Consider the following 20,930-nt stretch of genomic DNA (forward strand, 5'->3'; position numbering starts at 1 on the left):
GTTGAATTAATGAAGAATCCAGACCCAAGCATAGCATTTACAGTTTATGTAGACCACAAGGAAATGTTTTAAAATGCACAATTCCATTAAAAAAAAAAGCTAAATATCACCTCTTTAAGTGCAACAGAGGCAATGGTTTGTGCAAGTGTTTGTGTTGTCATGTGAACAGAGATATTTAGTAAAATGACGGTTGTGTGGACAGGAGAATATAGGTCTAGAAAAATATCTGTTTGCGTGGCCAGGGCACTAATTTGGCACCAAAATGACTTGATTTGAGACTTTGAGATAAATGTCTTTCACAGGGAGGTATTGAACAAGCTAAATCACTTCTATTATACTCATTATGGCATCTACGTTTTGTTTTAAGACAAAAAAACCCCCCAAAAAAACATGAACATAGAGTGAAAATTCCATTGTTATGGTTCATATGTGATGCAACAGAATTACAAGAGCATTTATGTCAACTTTAAGCAAATTTCTACTCTTAGTCACAAAAAGTATCTTGTTGTACATTTCATACAAGTCACAGTGTTCTTTCCTGGCCTTAGTAACGTCTCTCTCTCTCTCTCCTCTCTCTCTCTCTCTCTCTCTACATATATATATATATATATATATATATATATATATATATATAATATGTTACGTATTATACGTACACATATATATATTATATATGTATGTATATATATATATATATATATATATATATATATATATATATATATATATATATATATATATATACATATATATATATATATATATAATACGTTACGTTCCGACTGCAGTCAAATCTGACTTGTTGCTCAAATCAGATTGAATTTGTCCACATATTACCAACCTCTCTGTACGGTGTCAGTAACTACATCCTTACTCTGATGATGTGGATCCATCGGTCCCGCCCCCAAAGCGCCGGCGGACAGTTCAACTCGGACTGTGACGCATCTGTCGAAATTTGATGGGAATCACTTTTATACCACCTCCAAATGTGGTTTCGTTCCACTTTAAAAAAAAATTAGTTTAGTTTCATGTGTTTTTTTTGCTGCCCAGACAAATGTGGACAAACCAAAAAATGGATTTGGGCTGGAAATCTGAACAAGGCTGAATATACTCCTCCTCTGTGCCAGTTAAAGCTGCGGTGCCCCTCTACGTTCCTCAGTTGAAATGGTAATAATCTATTCCTTCCTTCAGCTGCAATGAGTTGAGATTTTCCTCCAGAACACCTCCTGTCATGTCCTAAAAATGAAACAATATGAGACAAACAGAAGAAACCTTTTTAACATTTCCCTAAATTTAAAAGGAACCTCATTTGTTTCTTTTAAATGAACGTTACTTCACATCCTGCATCAAACACCAAAGGTCATCAACAGTCTAGAGTGATACACATCTACAGGTGCAAAGAGCAAAACAAAAAAATATAATAGATGGATTTGGCAAAAAGTTGTTTGATTGAGTGCAGATGTTTGTGTGGGTGTTTTTTCATAGAGAACATTAGAGAAGATGATTGAGCCCAGGCCTCCTTGGCCTCTGATTCCGATTACTTCTCCCAATTCCCATAATTGAGCAATTAGTATCCCGTGTAGGTGGGGTCACACCAGATTTGATGTCTGAATCTGGCTGGGTGATAAATAGGTGATTAGTGACTTGGCTGCCTGAACTATTGTATTTGTGTGATTGCACATTCATAAAAAAATGAATGAACACACAGGATGCACTTGGTGGAGACCACTATGCATCTGCTCCATGGTCCTGTGTTTCAGTGTGAACTTTAACTCTATATATGACACGTGAAAACGGCACATCAGTTGTTTGTACAAGCTCCATGTGATCAAAGATCAAGCGGCCGTCTCTACCCATTTCCTGCCTGCGTCCTGTGTGTGTGCATGTGTGTGTGTCACGTCCGGGCACACGCCCTCGATCATTATGTAGTTAGCGCAGATTACAGACCTGAGGGACGGATGGTCAGAAACAGCAAACATAAAACACACAAACGCGTTTTCTGCTCACCAGTTTAACACAGATGATAAAAGGGGCGGAGGCGTCTTTGTAGTGTAGAACTGGGATTTTCGGTTTAGGCCTCTCCTAGAGGGACATTAACAGAACAGTGACATAGAAACAGCTATGCATAAATTCAATTCAACGAAAAAAAATAAAGAAATTAGTTAACCCTTATTTAGACATGTGGCTTTAAAGGTTTGATGACTTTACAGCCATGTTCACTATGACATTAAAGTAGAGATGGGGAGTTTTTCCTGGACAAGAAATTTTATCCAGTTCAGGATATTTCCAAAAGGAGGGCTTTCCTATCTGTCTATTTCTAGCTATTCCTATCCCTCCAGATGTTTTAAAGCAGGGGTAGGCAACCTGTGGCTCTTGGGCCCTTTTCAAGTGGCTCCATGTGGCTATGTCAACAAATATATGGAAATGTATAACACTTTTTTTTTTTAACACTTTTTTTTTATTGTTGCAACCATAAAGTCATTCTGAATTAAAAAATAGTACTACTAGTAGTAAAAGTAGACTGTTTTATTCTATGACAATTACTACATTTGCATCATATACCAGTCAATTTTTTCTGCACAAACACAATAATAAGTGTTAGTTTTCTTAAGTGCAGTTTGGTAATTTTTTTGTAGATCTTTAAATGCACAGAAACTTGGACTGATCATTGACATACTCTGTACAAACTAATCCTAAACAGTCACCCCTTTGAGGTAAAACATATAGGGATATCTTTTGGCTCCAGACAGTTTTTTTTTTTCTATTTCAGTTCTAAAATGGCTTTTAGATAGTAAAGGTTGCCGACCCATGTTTTAAAGGCTCATTTGATGGTGAAATACTGGTTGTCAACAGCTGACACACTATATAGATAAAGATAAAACAGTTGTTGTGTTTGACATCAACTTCTTGTTCCTGACATGACCTAAACATAAAACTTTGTTTAAAAACAAAACAAAACAACAACTTGTACAGCTTTTTATGTTTTTAATCTATTCTTGTATTTTATTCTTTTATTTAAGTCTTATCTGTCTTCTGTATTTCTATTTATTTTTATTTATTTATTTTTTATTCTATTCTATTTTATTTTTTTAACAGTTGTTCTATGTTTTTTAACCTATTCTTGTATTTTACACTGTTATTTTGGTTTTTATTTATTTTCTGTACAGCATTTTAGTCCACTGTGGTTGTTTTAAAGTGCTTTCCAAATAAAGTTGGATCGGATTGGATCTAAACACATAAGCTGTAATGTTAATTTACCAGTAATATCTCTGGTCTAACCGCATGGCTTTAGCTGGATCCAATGAGTTCACGATAGAAGTCCAAGACTACATATCATTTATCCAGTATAAGGCTAAGTTCCAGTCTCCCAGTTTTCATGTACTCATTGTGGTGGTTGGTTCAGTTGTACAGATAGAATTACAGTGAAAGAGATGACCATATATGAGCATTAATATAAGCCTTTAGAACGAAATGAGGAGAGCTGCAGGGAGAGGCAGATTTATCCATTTTTTAAAGTTTCTTCTTACTGTCACATCTAATCCCTGTACACCACCTGCTGATCTCACCTTAGATTCTTCATACGTGTAGAAGCCTTTGTGAATCTTATTCTCATCCACATCACAGAGGGCTTTGACCTGATAAACACAGAAGAAAGACCTTTTAGTTTAAAAACATTAAGCACATTATTAACCCCTTAAACCCTAAGCCTAAAATGGACTGGACTTTATTTCTTGTTTTAACTAACTGAAAGGTTAGAAAAGATGCTGTGAGTGAGTCTGTTTGCTTATTTTTCCAGATCTTTCAAAATCTAGCAACCCCTTTACAATTTACTGCATGTTATAATACTGCTAAGATGGCTTCTTCTCCAGCTTCCAGTGAAGGCGTGAGTGGAATTGCTGCAATGACCCAATAAAACCTATAAAGCACGTCTCAGGTTTCAGAAACCGTTGGAATTTTTCCAATTGGACAAACAGTGAAAGAGTTACAGCTGTCCAAACTGCATATGCACAGGGTGTGTCAGCAATGACACGTCAGGTTTTAATGAGTTAAATAGTGGGAGACAACATACTTTCTTCTGATTGATCAGGCTCAGGCTTCGGTACAGCTTCCTGCCCTGTTTCCCAGCATTCCATATGGTGAAGTGTTCCCATTGGCTGAGGACTCTCTCTTGCAGGAAGTCAACACGCATCTTCCAAATGGTTTCCCTGGAAGAAGATGGAGGGAGGACGGAGGATCAGAGAATGCAGTGTCAAAGGCATGAATATGTGCATATGTAGACATAATCCAAGACTGGTTGTTTAATTTAATCCATAACCAAATTTGGCACCTTTAGCTGATGGCATATAAATGGAATCACAAACTTTACAACAAGGATGCCAAATGAGGTGATGCTACAAAGAGATGTCCACTAAAATTTAAAGACTTCCCGCTGACTTCCAGTTTATTTCTCTTCATCTTATTTCTCACCATTTGTTATCTTTCACTCAGATACTTTCCTATATTTAATTCACTGATCATGTAGATGTTCATAAAAACTTAGAAGTGATTCAAAAGTTATCTCACAACACAGAACACTGAAGAAAACAGCCTTTTTCAACAAAATATATCATTAATTGACCTTAAAAACTACATAGGTTTTACTAGTGAAACTAGTGTTGCAGAAGATGATGGTGTTTCCACGTTCACTACGGAACCTCGAAACATCCAAATGGGTCAAATCTGATGACCATGAAAAGATGACAAACTGCATTTTACCTCAATTATGTACATGCATTGATAGGATTAGTGGATCAATAGTTATTAAATATTTTAGATCAGTAGATGCTTTTGGTCACTGGTGACTGTTTAGGTGTTTGAGGGAGAAGAACACTGATGTATTGCTGTCATTAATAAAGTTATATTATACAAAGTGGTTAGACTAGTTTCAGATAACTCCTCAGGGAAGAGAAGAAAACAACAGTAAACTTTCTACTTTCGCTAACAGATCATATTTCAGGTTCATCTTTGACCTACACTACCAAACTGTATGGACACACACAGGTTTCTTGTGCAACGGATTATGACGAGTCATTTCAGCGGCTGTTACGTAACTTGTGCCTGAAACCAATGCAAGTCAGACCAAAAGTTACAGTTTGTTCACAACATTTCCTTTCCACATTTCAGCACAGCAAAAATCTAAATCTTACCAAGTGTATTTTTCTCATTTCTAGTCAAAATATCTCATCACACTTAAAATAAGATATAGTCACCTAAAGAGTAACTTTTCAAAGAGATATAAGAAGTTATTTTTAGACAATAGATCTTAAAAATCTTATTTAAAGACATCTTACCAACATAATTTTCACTTGTTTCATTGGCAGATTTTTTTTTTGCTTAATTCAAGATTTTTTGCTTAATTCAAGCAATACTGAATAATTGAATAATTCAAGTAATATTAATCTTGTGGGTAGGGATGTAATGATTCCCGGTATAACGATAAACAGCAGTAAAATTCCCTATGGTTAGTATTAGCATTTAAATTCTAATTATCATAATAACTGTGTTTGATTACAGCACTTTGAAAACTCACAGTACTGCTCATTTCCTGGAGAAGCAGCAGCATTCCAAGCGCACATGCCAGTTTATAATGTTTGTCTAGCTATCTATCTGATAGTCACTTAATTTTTTGTTTGTATTTGCTCTTAAAATAAACCCGGACTACCAATCAATCAAATGTTATTTCTCTAGCGCCATATCACAACAAAAGTTATCTCATGACATTACATTTAGAGCTATCTATCTATGTATCTATGCTCTCATTAGCTGACATTCTGTGACGCTCAGCTCTCATTGGCTGACGTTTTGTGACATTGCGTTCTCATTGGCTGACGTTTTGTGACGCTGCGCTCTCATTGGCCAACATTCTGGGTAGGTGCGCTCTCATTGGCTGACGTTTTGTGACGCTGCGCTTTCATTGGCCAACGTTCTGTGACGCTGCGCTCCCATTGGCCGACGTTTTGTGACGCTGCGCTCCCATTGGCCGACGTTTTGTGACATTGCGTTCTCATTGGCTGACGTTTTGTGACGCTGCGCTCTCATTGGCTGACATTTTGGGTAGGTGCGCTCTCATTGGCCCATGTTTTGTGACGCTGCCCTCTCATTGGTCGACGTTCTGTAATGCTGCGCTCTCATTGGCCGATGTTTTGTGACACTGCGCTCTCATTGGCTGGCATTCTGTGATGCTGCACTTTCACTGGCTGACGTTCTGTGACACTGCGCTCTCATTGGCTGACATTCTGGGTTGCTGCGCTCTCATTGGCTCTCTCTCTCTCTACCTATAAGGTGACATCTTTAATGCACATTTGTATGTAAGTACTTTTTGAACATTTTCAGCACAATTTCAACAATACCGCAATACTGACAACTGTGATAATTTTGGTCACAATAACCGCGATATGAAATTTTCATATCGTTGCATTCCCATTTCTGGGTAATCATGATTTCTGGGTCATAAGTTTTGACCATAGCTTTTCACTCAAAATGGTGGGAGAACAAGTCCCATCATTCCGCACTACATCTTTTATTATTCTGAATCACAGACTCCATATGCTGAATTTTACTGAATGAGTTTGAGCAACAGTGGTCTTCAGACTTCTACAGAGAAAAATATACAGAGGAGCCACCTGAAATACCCAAAATCCCTTGGTGTTAACAGTCATATGATCAAACATTTATAGTTATAAACATAATTTACAGAAAAAAATTATTTAGAAAATGCTGAACTTTTTTCTGAGCTTTTTAGGTATTTGTGTGTATGTTTTCCTAGTACTCTGAAGGAAAGTAATGTTGCTACACTGGCCTTGACCCTTTATTCTACACTGAGTTATGAACATGATTTGTCTAACTGCTTTACAATTCAAGCCATTTTTATGTTAAGAAGGCCAGATTTCTTGTTAGTAATTGTTTTTTATGGCAGTATGTGTCAATGTGCTGTAATTCCCTTTCAAAACACCATTTTATAAGCATCATCAAATGCATTGTATTAAGTGAAAAACAGTGTAATAATTTATAAGAAAAATGCTTGCTTTGTTTTTCTGTTTGTGTTGACTGTGCTTTGTACAAATGTTCTGCCTGCAAATTAAGTGTGCTGACATTTTCAAAGTTTGTGATAAAATGTAAAATGTAGTGTTTTTATTGATTTTTTTTTTTTTTTTTTTTTGGAGGGGGGGGTCATTTTGTTATCTTTTGCCGATGTAGAGTCCCAGACTGAGGGTTGGTTTTGGCCCTTGGGTCACTAAACCCTCTCTCTCACACTTACACAAGGCACTAATAGTAATTATACAGATACACTCACAACAGGAACTGAACTTCACTCTCATTTTCTGATTCTGGGTCTAACCATGTCTAACAGTGGGCCTCAAATGACAAATAAACTTAAACCAACCACCATCGTAGAATATGGGTGGTCTCCACAGTGGGTTTGCTACACACTCTCAATTCAGGCTTTGATTGCAAGACACGGCAGCAACCTATCTATATACAAATACTGAAACCTTCATCCCCTTAATACCCTTCAGATCAAAAGACAAACACATTTATGACACACTATGATATAGATTAACAAACAGAGTGGGCGTACAAACATATACGCATTCATACAGTTGCACACAAACCAGCACTTTCATAAACAGAGCCTTTCTATGTTAACAAACTTCTTGCATTGGTTTCTTTTTGACACTTCTCACCACAGGAACAGGGCCTCTGCATTTACACGAGCATGTGTATTGGACAGAAGGAAGATAAAGGTTTCATTTCAGACAGGAAATAGGTAGGCAGGGGATGTAAGGGGCGACAAGAAACGGGTAAGAGAGGAAAGTAGGAGAGGCGAGCTTGAAATAGGGCTCCACAAATAGACAGATGGTGAAAGATGAAGACGGGAGGGATGACTGGTGAAGGGGTGCGTCAATGCGAGTAGATCTATGAGCTGAGGATGGACTCTGGAGAGGGAGGGAGGAAGGAAGGAAGGAAGGAAGGAAGGGATAACAGGATAGAAGGGATGACAGGGAGGTAAACGTAGGTGAAAACAAGGCAGTAAAGATTTAGAATTTATGTCTTTAGAGGAGCCAATATTCAACCTTTTTGGCTCTAATACATGCATGTGAGGTTTCATTTACTGGGCAGCTATGTTGATTATTTATATATTCATATTTTCAACTAAAGGTTCAGTGTGTAAGATTTAGAAAGAGCTATTTGTAGAAACTGAATATATTCAGAACTGTAGTTTTATTAGTGTTTAATCAAATGAAAATAAGAATTGTGGTGTTTCTGCTCCATTAAAATGAACCACTTATGAGCAGGTCCTACATGTTGTTCCACCATGTTTCAACAGAGGCTCATGACAGACTTCCTCTTCATCCACATTTTGTGTTTTATAGCAAGTAGAATGCAGTGTTAAGGTGCATACACTATGTACGAGTATGACTACAGATAGAGAACGAAGCCACTGATGTAAAACATTGATTTGTAAACTGCAACTAAAGATGCATAACATGACTGTCATGTTGGTTTATGGAATGGATTGATTGATTGATTGATTGATTGATTGATGTATTTATTTCGAATATGAATGTCAAAACAAAAGAAAATAAATAAACAAAACACTTAAACATAAGACATATAATATATATTTGAAAAGGAGTGAGAAGAAGCATAATTTATAAACTCCCACCCCTTCTCCTTATATAATTAATAACAGTAATAATCTTCCCAGTCTAAGCATATCTGTACTATATACTATAGTATGCCTGATACTTATTATTAAATACATGGAAACAAGAGGGTGGAGCTGAAGAGCATATTGACCACACCCACCATGTCCACAACAGTGTGATAATAAACACCATCAAGTCCTTTCAGATCCTTAGTAAATGGAACATAATCTGTTGGGTGTGATAACAATAATGTGAATGTTCTGAAATGTATATCCACACCAGTGCAGCTACCTGAGCTAATTTGCAGACTAGTTGATAGACCACCTATTTCAATACATTTTAATGCTAACATCAGTTAATGCAGCCAAGTTAAGCAACTTAATATTATTTTAATACTAGTAAACTTCATGACAGAATCCTTCAATGGTCACGTTATTGCAACTCCTTAACTTCATTTAAAGTAGAGCTGCCTGTCCGTGTGGAAAATATGCTTTATTCAATAAACAAGAGTTCTGAGTGTCTGATTTGAAAGCTGAGTTAATGCTGGTAAAAACAGACTCACCTGTCAATCACAGTGGACACTCCCTTCCCTTCATGATGCATCTTTTTTTTTTGTCTTAATATAATCTAAACAGGTGGGTTATATCAAAATTCACCCACTGTGCAGTGATCACAGAGGGGGAAGTGGATTACAGAACCAAAAACCATTTATGCACCAGGCTGTAAACATGTTATTTCAGCTGTGCAGTTGTCTATTTTAACATGGGGGTCTACGGGGATTGACTTGCTTTTAGAGCCAGCCCCCAGTGGACATTCACATTAATGCAGATTTTGAAACTTTTCACACTGGCTTCACATTTCAGGCCCAGAGTCTGGACCAGAGTTGCTATGCCTTAAGGTAAAAAGCCCAAAATGGGCAAAATAAACTTTTTCTTGATTTTAGCAACTGTCACAGCAGAGACTGGAGTAGGTACTCAGTAATCTGCAACTAGATGCCACTAAATATTACACACTGGACCTTTAAAATAATGCTGAAAAAATTACCTAAATTAAAAATACACTTCAAGGAATTTACATGAAGTTTTGTGTTGGTGTGTTATTCCAAACACAGGCATGAATCTCCTCGATTACTAATAACATGTATTACTATTGGGCCTGAAGAACTCTTATCGGTCAACCCCTATTACCTGCAGAACTACACGACCCTCCAACAAGAGTGTCAGCTCCTTTTAAAACATACTTTTGTTCACAGTGAGGTCTGATCCTCATCTATAAAACACTGATGATTAACCGAGCCACAAAACAGGTTGAAATTCCTGTTTCACTGGCTGGAAAAGTAAAATTACAAAACCACATTGTGAGAATGTCAAGATTGCAAAACCATGCATCTATTTGTGAGAGACAGAGACTATCGAGCCATGAGAAAATCTTAGATGCCAGTCAGCAGCTGTGAGTAGGTGGAGGATCATCCCTGTGTAAAGTATGTGTGAGTAACTTAGTGGTGGAGGGGGAGAGACTAACTCTGTCACGGAGTGTGTGGCGGCCTTTTCATGATAACGGTAAACCAACAGGCACTGGTCGACTCTGTGCACGCCCAGTCCCTGACGAAGACTCTGGTAGAAGAAGAGCAGGTCCTCTGGGACTCCCTGAAGAGAGGACAGAGTCACAACAATCATGAGTTAAAGCATTAGGGCACTTTCACACCCAGCTCTTTTGTTCCAGACGTTCCATTATTTCCATTATTATATTATTATCTTCCATATTTCCATTATTAGTTTCCCTGGATCATGATGCAAATGGCTGGTTTTATGTCTGTGGTCTCAATCCAGATCAAAGCGAACCATGGTTTGCTTCATGTATGGTCAGAAAAACCTTTTAGGATAGATTGGAATTTCTGACCAATCACAGGACATTAAGGGTATCACTGTCAAAAACAGAAGACTGAAGAGGTAAAAATAGAAGCAAATTAACAAATTACCAGATGCATCATGTCTACAAAATGACAGATAATGATGGCAGGATATTTTAGGCCACTCCCAAAATGAACTGGAAACAATGCAATCAACCAAAAAAACTGGACCTTAGTTTGGGCTTTCAGATGTAAAAACACCATTAGGTATAATTTTTTGAGCTGTAAAGTAAATATGACCATAATGATGATGGAACACATCAGTACAGATGATAATGTTGAAAAAAAAAAAAAAGAGAGGGGGGGGGGGGGGGGGTTGTTGTTATTTTAACCCCAATCCATATTTTTCTAATCTTAGCCAATTATCCATCCATCCATCCATTCTCTTCCGCTTATCCGGGGCCGGGTCGCGGGGGTAACAGTCTAAGCAGGGATGCCCAGACTTCCCTCTCCCCAGACACCTCCTCCAGCTCTTCCGGGGGGATCCCGAGGCGTTCCCAGGCCAGCCGAGAGACATAGTCTCTCCAACGTGTCCTGGGTCTTCCCCGAGGTCTCCTCCCGGTGGGACATGCCCGGAACACCTCCCCAGGGAGGCGTCCAGGAGGCATCCGAAACAGATGCCCGAGCCACCTCAGCTGGCCCCTCTCGACGCGGAGGAGCAGCGGCTCTACTCCGAGCTCCTCCCTGGTGACTGAGCTCCTCACCCTATCCCTAAGGGTGCGCCCAGCCACCCGACGGAGGAAACTCATTTCGACCGCTTGTATCCGGGATCTTGTCCTTTCGGTCATGACCCAAAGCTCATGACCATAGGTGAGGGTAGGAACGTAGATTGACCGGTAAATCGAGAGCTTCGCCTCTCGGCTCAGCTCCTTCTTTACCACAACCGACCGGTACAGCGACTGCATCACTGCAGACGCTGCACCAATCCGTCTGTCAATCTCACGCTCCATCCTTCCCTCACTCGTGAACAAGACCCCGAGATACTTAAACTCCTCCACTTGGGGCAAAGACTCCCCACCGACCCGGAGAGGGCAAACCACCTTTTTCCGGTCGAGAACCATGGCCTCGGATTTGGAGGTGCTGATCCTCATCCCGCTCGCTTCACACTCGGCTGCAAACCGCCCCAGTGCACGCTGAAGGTCCAGGTTCGATGAGGCCAACAGGACAACATCATCTGCAAAAAGCAGAGATGAAATCCTGTGGTCCCCAAACCGGACCCCCTCCGGCCCTTGGCTGCGCCTAGAAATTCTGTCCATAAAAATTATGAACAGAACCGGTGACAAAGGGCAGCCCTGCCGGAGTCCAACATGCACCTGGAACAGGTCTGACTTACTGCCGGCAATGCGAACCAGGCTCCTGCTTCGGTCATACAAGGACCGGACTGCCCTTAGCAAAGGGCCCCGGACCCCATACTCCCGAAGCACCCCCCACAAGATACCACGAGGGACACGGTCGAACGCCTTCTCCAGATCCACAAAACACATGTGGACTGGTTGGGCGAACTCCCATGAACCCTCGAGCACCCGATGGAGAGTATAGAGCTGGTCCAGCGTTCCACGACCAGGACGAAAACCGCATTGTTCCTCCTGGATCCGAGGTTCGACTATCGGTCGGATCCTCCTCTCCAGTACCCTGGAATAGACTTTCCCCGGGAGGCTGAGGAGTGTGATCCCCCTATAGTTGGAGCACATCCTCCGGTCCCCTTTCTTAAAAAGGGGAACCACCACCCCGGTCTGCCAATCCAGAGGTACTGTCCCCGACCGCCACGCAATGTTACAGAGACGTGTCAACCAAGACAGTCCCTGCACATCCAGAGACTTAAGGTACTCAGGGCGAATCTCATCCACCCCCGGTGCCCTGCCACCGAGGAGCTTGCCAACCACCTCGGTGACTTCAGCTTGGGTGATGGACGAGTCCACCTCTGAGACCTCAGCCTCTACTTCTTCTATGGAAGACGTGGCAGTGGGATTGAGGAGATCCTCGAAGTATTCCTTCCACCGCCCGACAACATCCCCAGTCGAGGTCAGCAGCTCCCCACTTCCACTGTAAACAGTGTTGGTGGCGCACTGCTTTCCCCTCCTGAGGCGCCGGATGGTTTGCCAGAATTTCCTCGAGGCCGACCGATAGTCCTCCTCCATGGCCTCCCCAAACTCCACCCAGACCCGAGTTTTTGCCTCCACAACCGCCTGGGCTGCAGCACGCTTGGCCTTCCGGTACCCATCAGCTGCCTCGGGAGTCCCACGGGCCAACAAGGCCCGATAAGACTCCTTCTTCAGCTTGACGGCATCCCTTACTTCCGGGGTCCACCACCGGGTTCGGGGATTGCCAATTAGCCAATTAGTTTAGTTGTTTTAAATCTAATACAGTACACGGTTATAATAGTTTTGGATTTTTCATTACAGTTTAGTTGTATTTAGTTTTGACTTTTTTTCTCTAATTCAGTTAGTTTTAATTAGTTTTTAGTGCAGGTTTACTAGTTTTGATCAGTTTTCGTTATTTTCTAAATGCTTAGTTTTAGTTTAGTTTTTTATATCTTTTCTCTTCTTCGCCGTCAAATTCATATAAATCCCAGACAGGACTCTGCCGCTTTCTTCCAACTTTAGTCTCCATGTTTCCAGGTAGAGTGGGGACCAGAAGACGACTAAATGACAAGTGACGAGAAGTGACGGACCGTTAAATATCATATGGTGCCAGCAGCTAAAATTGCTTGAGGGAAATAAATTGATTTCATATCAATCCAACACTGACAAAGACGAAAACGACGGGAATTCGATCCATAATTTTTATGCATTTTAGTTAGTTTTGTAAACACACAATACAGTTTCAGTTAGTTATCGTTTTTTTCTTTTAATTATAGTTTTTATTTATTTCAGTTAACGAAAATGTTTTTACAATTCTAGTTTTCATCATTTCGTTAGTTTTTGTTAACGATAATAACCTTGATACAGTATTTAGTTCCCTAATATATGGAGGGTAATCCAACCTTAGCTGACTAACCTCAGCATCTACTCTTTTACAGTAAATGGAGAGTCTGTAAATGAAGTCAACTATTATTATTATTATTATTATATTGGAACAACAGTGGCTTAAATATTAGTATAATATTTACAGGGCCATGGTCACCTCAGGTATGAGAATATTTAATAAAGCGAAGGGTACTCAGGTCCTCATTTGGTTGTTCAACAGCAACACAGTGGATGTTCTTTGGATAAATCGGTCACCTTGCCTCCTTCGTCAAATGCTCCAACCTTCAGGAAGCAGTCCCTAGAGCAGAACCACGTTGGCATGACGACTGTGGGTCCATGAGATGTGTAGACCTGAGGAAGAAGAAGAACAGGTAACAGTCTGTAAATAGATAGATACCTTTATTTATCCCACAGTGGGCAATTCCGTTAACGGTCTCCAAATACGGTGATATTAGTACAGTAGTTATATATTAGTACAGTACACAATGACGACACAGGCGTCAACATTCCAGACATCATCATCATCATACATACTGTCAGTGTGAGCAGCTTAATGTGGTCATTGGCATATATTCGTGCAGTTACACACAACAACACAAGGAAAAGGAAAAACAGTAAATGAGTTTTTGTATCTATTTTTTTCTCCTCTCGGGCACATCGTAACATCTCCCTGATGGTATTAATCACATCCAGGTTATATTGAAGATGATTTGGTCTTAATATGTTTCGTTTGTTCAAACCATACACACATTGTATTTTACCACAGTATGACACATTCAACATCTGACTTAATCCAGGAGTTTAGATTTTGAGCATGTTCAACTAAATCTCTACATCAAATACATACAGTGGTGGAACAAGTTTTATAATTTGTGATATACTGCATCAAGAATCACTCTAAAGTCAAGCCAAGTCTTGTTCCATTCTCTAAATCTACATGTTCACTTCTGCACATGCTCTGTACCGTCAAGGTCAAAATGTAGCTTCAGCAAAATAGAGCACCTTGAAACCATCAAGACTTGAGTTTTATTTTTTCTTAACAATAAACAAAAAAAATGACTTGCATTTGTTTGTGTCTGTCTGATGCAGCCACGTCTTTTCAAGATATTTTGGTGAATATTTTATAATAATTGAGATTATGCAAAATTTTAAGTGTCTGAAAACTTTTGTGCACTGCTGTACATATAAGCAGCTCTTCACAGTCACCGTAAACCTACAAAGCCATGGATTCCACGAACAAGTGGAACCAGATCTGTCTTTAGATTCACCTCCTGTAGTTCATCTCTCAGCAGGGTCTCTCCAACACAGATCCAGAAACAGCATTTTCTTACAGATGGTATGTGGATCTAAAATATGCCTATCATAGACTGAGTCATGGTTAGAACGGGACACGTAACACCCATATCAGCCAAAGTTGAGCATTAATCAGCCGCTATCGTAGAAATTTCCTATTTTCCAAGGAACAAACCACTGAATGACCACGGACAGAGGAGTCATTAAATTAAATCCTGGAAAAAAAACGGTACATGTGGCCTGTGATTCTCACCCATGAACTCTGACTAATGAGTTTGTTTTGGCCGTTCCCTCTCTCCCCTTTAACAAACCAGAACCACGTTTCAGGATCTATATTTCTTTCTCTTCTTACAGAGGCCTCCCTACTTATTTGTTCCACTACCACCCTGCCCCCTTCTCACGTCCAACCCACCACCCCCTCCGTGTCCCTCTTTTGTGTGTTTTGTAACAGCAGTGTTTTAGAACCTGAGGGTCATCCCAGGTTGTTGTGTTCTTCCTCCAACTACATCACCACATCATACGCGCTGTGTGTACATGTGTGTGTGTCTGCATGTTTTAGTGGTGAGTGTTCTTGTTACTGCAAAGTACTACACCATAATGCATCACACATGAAGAGAAACCAATGAACACATCTGGATTCAGCCAACAGTCCAACAGCTGGACAGAATCTACTAAGTGCCTCTGTGTGTGTGTGTGTGTGTGTGTCCACCTACGTACATCTCCTCTCCTTTCTGTTGTAATATTGCAACATTTAGCAGGAGTAAGCTGTAGCCAAGCATGAATAAGATGAATAAGAATGAGTTCTGGGAAAACAGGGGGACACAGAAAGAACAAGAGAGAGTGAGTTGGTGTGGATGAAGGAATGAGTGAGAATCCAGTGTAGTGGGGAAGGTCATGGATGACCATATCTAATGCCCTGCAGATGAACATTTACGGTCCAGCTCTCTAGTCTTATCCACCCTGCTGGATCAAGTTAAACGAGTAAATCTCTGTTTAAGTCAGTTTCTTGATCCAGAAACTGAAAACAAAGTGGAGAGCGAGAGCAGGGAAGGAAAAGGGGGATGTTTTAAGCCTGCAGAATCAATGTATGACCTCATTCTCATGCTCCGTGAAATTTCATCTCATATAAATACTCAGGAATGTCAGCTAAAGCTTTACGCAGACACTGTGTGTGTGTGTGTGTGTGTCCAGGTTGCCTTGTATCCTTAGTGACACCGTGTTTTGTCCAGACAGCAGCAAATTACCTCAACGTCGACATAAATAGAAAGACAGCCGCAGCCTTTCACTGAGGTGCGACTGCTTGTCTTATCTTTTGTAGACATATGGATCTAACATTGCCAACAGTAGAATTATTTGCCATAAATCTGGTATATATTAGTTTTCCTTCAGTCAACCCTTTCATTAGCCTCCTACACAGTCAGGTTACAGCTCTGGAGAAAATTAAGCGACCCCTCCTAATGTCCAGATCTGGACTTGACTTCTGGAATGACGAAAGGAAGGTGTTATCATTTAAGGTCAGAAGGGCAATTTTTTATTTTAGTTATTTTGATTGCTTGTCATTTTCTGTAAATAACTGTCATATCTTTATTTTTAATTTGAAGTAGTTTCAAGAATTAAGAAATAATTTCACTTAAATACATGGCTATGAACAGAATATAGTCATGGCCCAAATTTTTGTGAAAGACACAAGTTTTGCTTTCAAAAGATTTGCTGCTTTTTTTTTTTGTTTTGTTTTGTTTTTTTACATTTTCCAAGCCTTCCTGGGGTACAGTGAAGAATGATTAGAAGTATTACATAGGTTTCAAAGATTTTTACTGACAAATAAATCACATTAAAGCACAGAATCCATTTGTGTCATTCCCAAAACTCTTGGCCACGTTTGTAGAACTGAATGCATTTATTGTCATTGTTCATGTGCAAAGAAATTCAGTGAACTGTACCAAGCTTTAAATAGAAATATAATAAACAAAAGTATAAAATACAGATATTATATGGTTTAAAGTGCAGTCAAAAAATGAGTAGCAGTCCAGTAAAGGTGATGTTGACATGAGCACACATTACACTTACATTATATAATACCTAATATTAAAATCCTGTATTCTGGGGTGTCTTGGATTGGTTCAGATGGTTTATTACTCGTGATATAATACTAAAACCAATAGCCTCTTTTTGTCAGGACTGAACATAAGGTTTTCCAAAAAGTACAAGCAAATGAAGTGTGATCCTTGGTCTTGATTACAGCACATTGCCAGCGTATAAAGGTAGTGAGCAAATGAGCATTTGAGCATAATGAGCATTTGTTCCTCTTTGTGCCATTCACCCATACAGAGCTGGGTAAAAGGCCATTTGACTACTCTGCTCCTTGCACATGGAATATGTTGCTAAAAGACTGGAAACTGACTGAATTGATCTCTTTGAATGCTTTTAAATCCAAACTTAAAGTGCTAAAGAATAACTCAATAACTTGCACTTGTTTTTCATAGTTTGACTTGTCCTGTAAATTATTGTGTGTTGTAATTGTGTGTTGTATTTCATGCTGCCTCTTGGCCAGGACTCCCTTGGAAAAGAGGTTCTGAATCTCAAGGGGACCTTTTTTTCCTGGTTAAATAAAGGTTAAATAAAAATAAATAAATAAATAAAAATACTGTTTGGCTGATTAACCCAGAGATCAAACTATGTGACATTTTTGCCTTTTTTATGTGTCTCCTGCTGTATCAAATAAAAAATGGTTTTCTGTTCAGTTTCCACTCTTGTCTATCCTAAACAGACAGATGGCTGTGTGACCTGCTTCTTCCTCTGGACCGTGATGGACTGAGAGGTCATGAACAACGAAGCCTCCTCTGTACAATCATGTTTCCGTGGAAACTATGACGCCAAGTACATATCCTGTTTCAAATCTTACCTTGTTGATGCCTGGTATATGACCTGTCACCTACACACAAAAACGTAAACGTGTCCTAATGTACATTACCTGTGTGGTGAGCTGCTCCTGAGTGATCGTGTTGATCCAGCGAGTGTAACGCTCCGTAGATCCCTCTGGAACCCTCTGAACTTTACAGCCAATCAGCTATGACGGCAAAAACACATATAGACACCTTGGTAAACATGGAAAAACAGTTCAGCCTCCAAACCAACCGTTCCTCATTTTTTAATTGAATTTAACTCACTTTATAAATCATTAGCCCTTGTTAATAAGAAAAAAATAAAACATTTCTTGATAGCGATGATAAGATATTTAATGTATCGTCTGACATTTAATGAAATTTTGGATGAGAATTATTATGTATTTATTTATTTTATTTTTTTGTATATGAATTATTGAAAATGTATTCTATGCATATGCTGATTCTATGACTGTATTCTATTTTTGTATCTGTATCACATCTCATGTATTGTGTGTATTGTGTTATGTGTTAAGTGTTTGACAGTATTTGTAAACTGATAACTGAAAAACAACATCTACTTTTTGGAAAACTGAATACTTCAAAAGTCATTTGTCGGTTTTGTTTTTGTGATTAAACTCTGTTTTGGGAAAAAAAAATAAAAGCTCACCGAATTAAAAATCAATGTTGGAAATGTGAAGCAGTGCATGAAAGAAAAAAACATCCCATGATCCAGTATTTTCAAAGCAAACAAGACTGAAAAGCCTGACCCCAGCTCTAATGCTTTAGAGTCACAAATTATGATTGTAGCCCAAATAAATGAATAAAGAAAATGTTTTAAAATAGTTAATCACATTATGTGATCTTTGCCTCTGGACATCTCTCAAACCAAACAACAAAATAAACAACCTAACCAAAAGAGAAATCTGAAGCTCAAATATCTAATCATATTTAACCTTTTATGGGACACATTCACTGTGGCATGATTTCGGTATGTTTATGCAATGTCACAAGACTTATTTCCACTCATTTTTTTTTTTTTTTTGGACTAATAAACGTAGCTGAACCTAGACATGACCGACTGAAGCAACTCCAGATCATAACACCGCCCCCACAGGCTTTTACTATAAGCACTTGGCATGATGGGTAATCATTTCATCCGAGTCTCTTCCCACCTATCACTTTGGCACAGGGTCAATCTGGACTCATCAGAACAAGTGACCTTTATCCATGGACACCATGTCTAACCTTAAACTTATTAATCACTGCAGTAATGATCCAATGGAGGCTCTTACCTGTTTGCTTAGTTAAATCCATTGCTTAGTTAAAGCATTTTTTTTTTTTTTTTTGGTACAGCAGTCTGGGAACTTTAATAACATTGTGAAATAATGTGGGAGTTACTGCATTCACCAACACTGCCAAAGAAAATCTGATTTGACTCATGCTTCCGGATAAGCTAACCGACGTCATTTATTCTAAAGAAATAGCCACAATTACAAGAAGCAAACGAAATGACAACATTGAACAGAAACTACATGAAAATTACCATTACACAAAAGAAGATGTTGGATTTCTCAGAATTTGAACATCGCTGGAAACATTTTATACAATAAAAAAAGTTTCCACTGCACTTGTACCCTTTGCACAAACTCCCCTTTTGCACAGACTCATTCATTGCACAGACTCTCTAAACACTCTCTTGCACTGACTCATTTTTTACAACTATTGTGTTTTTACTATTATTGTTCTTAAGTTTGTCATACTGCTGGAACCTGTAAATTTCCCTATGAGATGAATAAAGTATCTATCTATCTATCTATCTATCTATCTATCTATCTATCTATCTATCTATCTATCTATCTATCTATCTATCTATAATATGTGAACACAGGTCGACATAAAACATGAATAAGGCCTAGCAGTAGCTGTAGAAAAAGGTCAATGACACATGAAGAGGAGCTCACATGCAGAACAGAGGGGGTCTACATAACTGAAAAACAAAATAAAGGGTCTCGCTTTTAACCAGAACCATAAAATATTACAACCATAACAGAAAGGGGCAGGTTGTTTGTGCTGGGCAGCAAGCCTGCTGTCTCCATGCTGTCTCCCTCGCTTCCCTCACACTCATGACCCTTGACCTTTGACACTGCAGGCCACTCAAAGCGTCAACACCGGATACTCAACGCTGCTCAGCACGCCAACTGGATGGAAGTGCACACCCTCATGCTTGCATACATAAACAATGTCAATATTTTTAAATCGGACCCACATGCAGACAGCCTTGTACAAGTACATATTAGAGTTAAACCCAAACATTTGTGCTTAGTTAGATCTGCATTACACTCACAAATGAAAACAAATAAGAGTGAAAGCCTAAGAAAGGGAAATGGAAGAGCGAGAAAAAGGGAAAGAGCAATGAAGGCAGAATGCAACAGAGAGGAAAGGAAGTGAGTAAGCAAATACTTGAGGCAGAGCTTACAGAGTCTGGGTGGAGGACAGAGGCTTCAAACTGCAGACGAACCCTCTGAGGCAGCATAACATCATCCTGGAAAAAAGGATGAACAAACATCATAGTGCACATACTGCATATACTGTATATATTACAGCAATCACATACATGCTTCCTTTACATTAAAATGCAAATCCTGAAAACATAAGAGAGCACAAAAAGTAGAAAGTATCATTGTTGATGTCCAATACATTGATATTTTTGTCCACTTGGGGGCAGCCCAACAACAACAACTTCACACTCAATGTACTACAAGCTACAAAAGTCCTTTAGTGCAAAAAGACAACAAACAGTTGCCTGTTTACACATTCAGTGCAACAGAGAGCAATGGAAATTTTCTCTAAAACTGCAAAATTATGAACCAGAAAATTCAATAAAACACTGTCTCGAAAGATCCTGGTGTTGTTAATATGGTCTCTGGAGTGAAAAGAACCCATTTTTAATCTAAAAAGATGAGCATTAAAATGTAGTCATGAAAACAGGTTTACTTGCATCTTGTAGAAAAAAGCTACATCCCAACATGCTGTAAACTGTGTCGAGCAGAACGAATGGGAGGAGTTGGCAGCTTCCTGAGAAAAGGATCTTGTGATCATTGAGTATTTTATTCTAAGAAATCCTATTTTCAGAAAAGATTTTCTGATGATGTGACAGAAATAAAAATAAAAAACAGAAGAGACACAA

At 39.2% G+C, this 20,930-nt stretch overlaps 1 protein-coding gene across 1 annotated transcript in view; it reads right to left on the reverse strand.

Annotated features, from left to right (window-relative positions):
• Positions 1-765: 765 nt before the first annotated feature.
• qtgal (queuosine-tRNA galactosyltransferase) overlaps positions 766-20,930 on the reverse strand; it is a 38,231-nt gene continuing 18,066 nt past the window's right edge. The window contains exons 5-12 of the mRNA XM_030149003.1: positions 20,220-20,285; positions 17,830-17,925; positions 13,821-13,916; positions 10,212-10,336; positions 4,070-4,205; positions 3,567-3,635; positions 2,008-2,082; positions 766-1,236 (exon numbers count right to left, since the gene is read on the reverse strand). Coding sequence (XP_030004863.1) covers positions 1,156-1,236; positions 2,008-2,082; positions 3,567-3,635; positions 4,070-4,205; positions 10,212-10,336; positions 13,821-13,916; positions 17,830-17,925; positions 20,220-20,285 — 744 coding nt within the window. The 3' untranslated portion in view covers positions 766-1,155. The remainder of the gene's footprint in view (positions 1,237-2,007; positions 2,083-3,566; positions 3,636-4,069; positions 4,206-10,211; positions 10,337-13,820; positions 13,917-17,829; positions 17,926-20,219; positions 20,286-20,930) is intronic.

The sequence above is a fragment of the Sphaeramia orbicularis genome, chromosome 1 (assembly GCF_902148855.1).
Source record: "Sphaeramia orbicularis chromosome 1, fSphaOr1.1, whole genome shotgun sequence".
Taxonomy (NCBI): Eukaryota; Metazoa; Chordata; class Actinopteri; order Kurtiformes; family Apogonidae; genus Sphaeramia; species Sphaeramia orbicularis.